Raw genomic sequence first — 3,336 nt, forward strand, 5'->3', positions numbered from 1 at the left:
CTGCCAGCTGCCGACAGCTGATCGAATCGTCCGATCCCTCTATCGGATCGTCCGATCTCCAGATCTAGTCAAATCAAAGCCCATATTCCTTATGCGAACGCGATCGGATTGTCCGATCTCACCGGAGCCTCCGAATTCCCAATCCATCTTCCAAAGAGTTCGGATGGTCCGATCCCTTTGCTTAACACAGTTCGGATCGTCTGATCTCTTGAACACTTGGAACTTCTCCGGATCATTTTCGAACGTCTTGAATCTGATTTTCCACTCCTTGAACGTATTTAAGAACTCCTTAATCATGTTTTAGGAAGTGGATCAATTAAAATAGTAGTTGGGCTACTACAGTGATCATTTCAGCCTAATAATCCATCCAATAAGTGTTGTAAAGATGCAAGAGCTTGTTTCCAGTGTGTTGAGGTTGTCCATCTGAAGAAGGATTGTCTGCAGGAAGGTGGAGGATCAGCGTCTGGTTCTTGTTCTCAAGATTTAGTACAGCAGAGGCCACAAGGACAGTCGGTGGTAGGCTCTAATCTTAGACCTCATCTTTAGGGATAGATGTACGCACTGAATCAGTATCAGGCTTTGGAGGAGAATGAAAGGTTCATTTCAAGTAAATTTTGTTTATGTAGCATTCCTGCTTTCGTTCTCATTGATATTGGTGCATCTTATTCCTTCATTTCTACACGATTTGTTAAGCGTCATTGGTTGTCCTACGTGTCTCTAGATGTGGTACTTTCTGTATCTACCCAAATAGGACATTTAGCTTTGGCCAAGCAACAAGTCATTGGATGTCCTTTAGAATTCGAGGGTAATGAGTTGATCGCGAATCTAATGATTTTAGCAATGGAGGATTCCGACTGTGTCTTGGGTTTAGATTTATTGACGACCTACCGTGCTCAAATGGACTGTTACTAGAAGATCATGAATTTTCTTCTTGTTTAGGGAAATAATTGGTTTTTATATGGTGAGAAAGCACGACCTCCGATGAATTTAGTATTAGATCTTGGTAGCGCTTAGTCGTATCGCACCCAAATTACCCGACTCAACTCAGATAAATAAAATGTAGTAGCGAGAGTAGTGATCGTTCCAACGAGAAAATTTAAATTTATCGTGTTCTTAAAAATACCGAGAGTAAATGAAAAGGGGGATTTATATTTTGAAATTTACTACCAATAATTAAAAACAAATCAAAATAATTTTTATCAACTAGTATGCAAGATTCAAATTATAACGAAGTAATCAATTAAAAACAAGTCTTGGTATCGGTTAAATACGCTCTTGAAGTTATTCACTTGTTCATCGATTTTCTGAATATTCATCATTGAAAATTTAATTTCTATCTCACCTTAATTTTAGTTAATTATACACAAGCGTTCTAAATTAACCCTTATCAATAAATAAATCAAGATACAAGCGATCAAGATTTAAATCTAAGGTAGCATTCAAACTAGTAAAATTGATGAGTCTAGACAACACAAACACAAGCGATTATGTTTAATCTAGTCAATCGTTGTTCCTACGAATTAATAAATTCACAAGCGGAAATCATTAATCATAGATGCTTCACAAATTATAGGAATCAAACAATTACGGATTTGATATATAATTTAGCTTAAAATTGTATGAGGAATTATTAGGTGATCAAGCCAATAATCAAACACACAAGTATATGATAAATCCAAAACAACTTTTGATACTCAAGAAAAAAAATCAAACAATGAAAATCCAAATCTCACGAGTAAAATAAACTTAAAAGGGTTTGTATTCCTCTACCAAGAATACTCATGAATTTTCTCAACAAAACTCAACAATAAAATAAAACGTAAATCTAAGAAAATAAGAATAAAAACTTAGCCGCCAAGAGTATTCCTGTGTTCAGCCATTTAAAACTGATTAAAAGACCCTAACAATTTGAGATAAATATATTAATTAAGTCTTGAGTCCTTCTCAATCAACTTTCCTTTTTAATTAAAAGTTTCTCGAACTTTCGTCGTGCTCGATCTATCAAGAATTGCCGCTCGAGCGAGCCTTGCTCTGTTCCGCAATTTCTTCTCTTCTCCACTCGATAGGTAAAATATCTCCGCTCGAGCGGTGAAACTTCTGTCCAGCATTTTATACTCCTCTCGCTCGATCGGTGAAAACATGCAGCTCGATCGAGATCCTTTTTGATCCATATTTTCTTTAAATTGACATTTCCTACACCAAAACCTGAGAGAATGTTATGTAGACATGATGCATGAAACATGAACAAAACTTAAATAAAAACATAAACATTGACACATGAATGCATGCAAAACATAGTACAACGACATCAAAATAAGCAAATAAAACACAGTTATCAAATTCCACCATACTTAAACCTTGCTCTCCCTCGAGCAAGACATGCAAAAACAAAATGCAAACATAACAAAAATATAAGCAAGGATGAATCAAGAACATCATAGCCTCAGAGAAGTTCAAACATACAAAAACAAACATACGAATAATCTTAATTTTCCACAATACACCGTAAGTTAAGCGCAAACGTATGTGTGTGTCATGTTATTCCAGCTACATGCAACTTCAAAAAAATAGTCTTAATGACTGTTTATCGACCTATGACAATTCAGTGTGAGTATCAAAATCAAGGCCCCTTCCTCCCAAAAATCTTTAAACAAAAAAAACTCTCTTGAGATATAATTACGCATCTCTGGATTTTGCACCCGATTTTTCTTAAGCCCCAATAATTACCCAAAAACTTAGCTATAACTATGATAGGATTAGAATCTCAATCCCCTCGTCTGTAGCCCGGATGGAGCTACAATTACATTGAACCCGCAAACTTAACCTTGGAACAGTGAATAGAATTTCAATCACTTTTCAAGCCCGTATGAAATTGTTATTTTAAAATTTTTAACTTTTTAAACTTTTCAACCCCATATACTCCACATACTTAGTCAAGAACAAGGCGATTAGGATTTCAATCCCTTATTCATAACTCGGATAGAGTCAATTTTATTTTCGTAAAAAATTTCATCAAATTTACAGGTGCTACCAAGATCGTACATGTCATGTTATAAAAATCATTGGGATTCAAAAACACTATCAGGCTCCACAAACACCTATTTTTGTGCAGTGGTCCAATAGACACAAAAATTATCCAATACATCACTACACTTCACTGGCCTAACATGTGTGCTTAAAAATATTCACTACTCAACCTACGGTTTCTCATATTCAATCAAGAGCAAAAAAAATTCACAAAAGTTCATTTTTCCAACTTCACAACATCATCGGCTATCAATCTCCATCCTACTCATGCAATACAAAACAAACACTAAACAAACTGCCACATGATAT

The 3,336-nt window shown here is 35.4% G+C and overlaps 1 protein-coding gene across 1 annotated transcript; it reads left to right on the forward strand.

The window, feature by feature from the left end:
* The first annotated feature begins 552 nt into the window (after nucleotides 1–552).
* LOC140862468 (uncharacterized) lies at nucleotides 553–912 on the forward strand. The gene has a single exon (XM_073265491.1). It carries the CDS (start codon nucleotides 553–555, stop codon nucleotides 910–912), a length of 360 nt encoding a protein of 119 aa, XP_073121592.1.
* Nucleotides 913–3,336: the final 2,424 nt, after the last annotated feature.

Source organism: Henckelia pumila, chromosome 4, assembly GCF_033568475.1.
Source record: "Henckelia pumila isolate YLH828 chromosome 4, ASM3356847v2, whole genome shotgun sequence".
Taxonomy (NCBI): domain Eukaryota; kingdom Viridiplantae; phylum Streptophyta; class Magnoliopsida; order Lamiales; family Gesneriaceae; genus Henckelia; species Henckelia pumila.

Coding starts and splice junctions, on each gene's coding strand:
- LOC140862468 (XM_073265491.1), top strand. CDS start 553: ATGTACGCACTGAATCAGTATCAGGCTTTGGAGGAGAATGAAAGGTTC.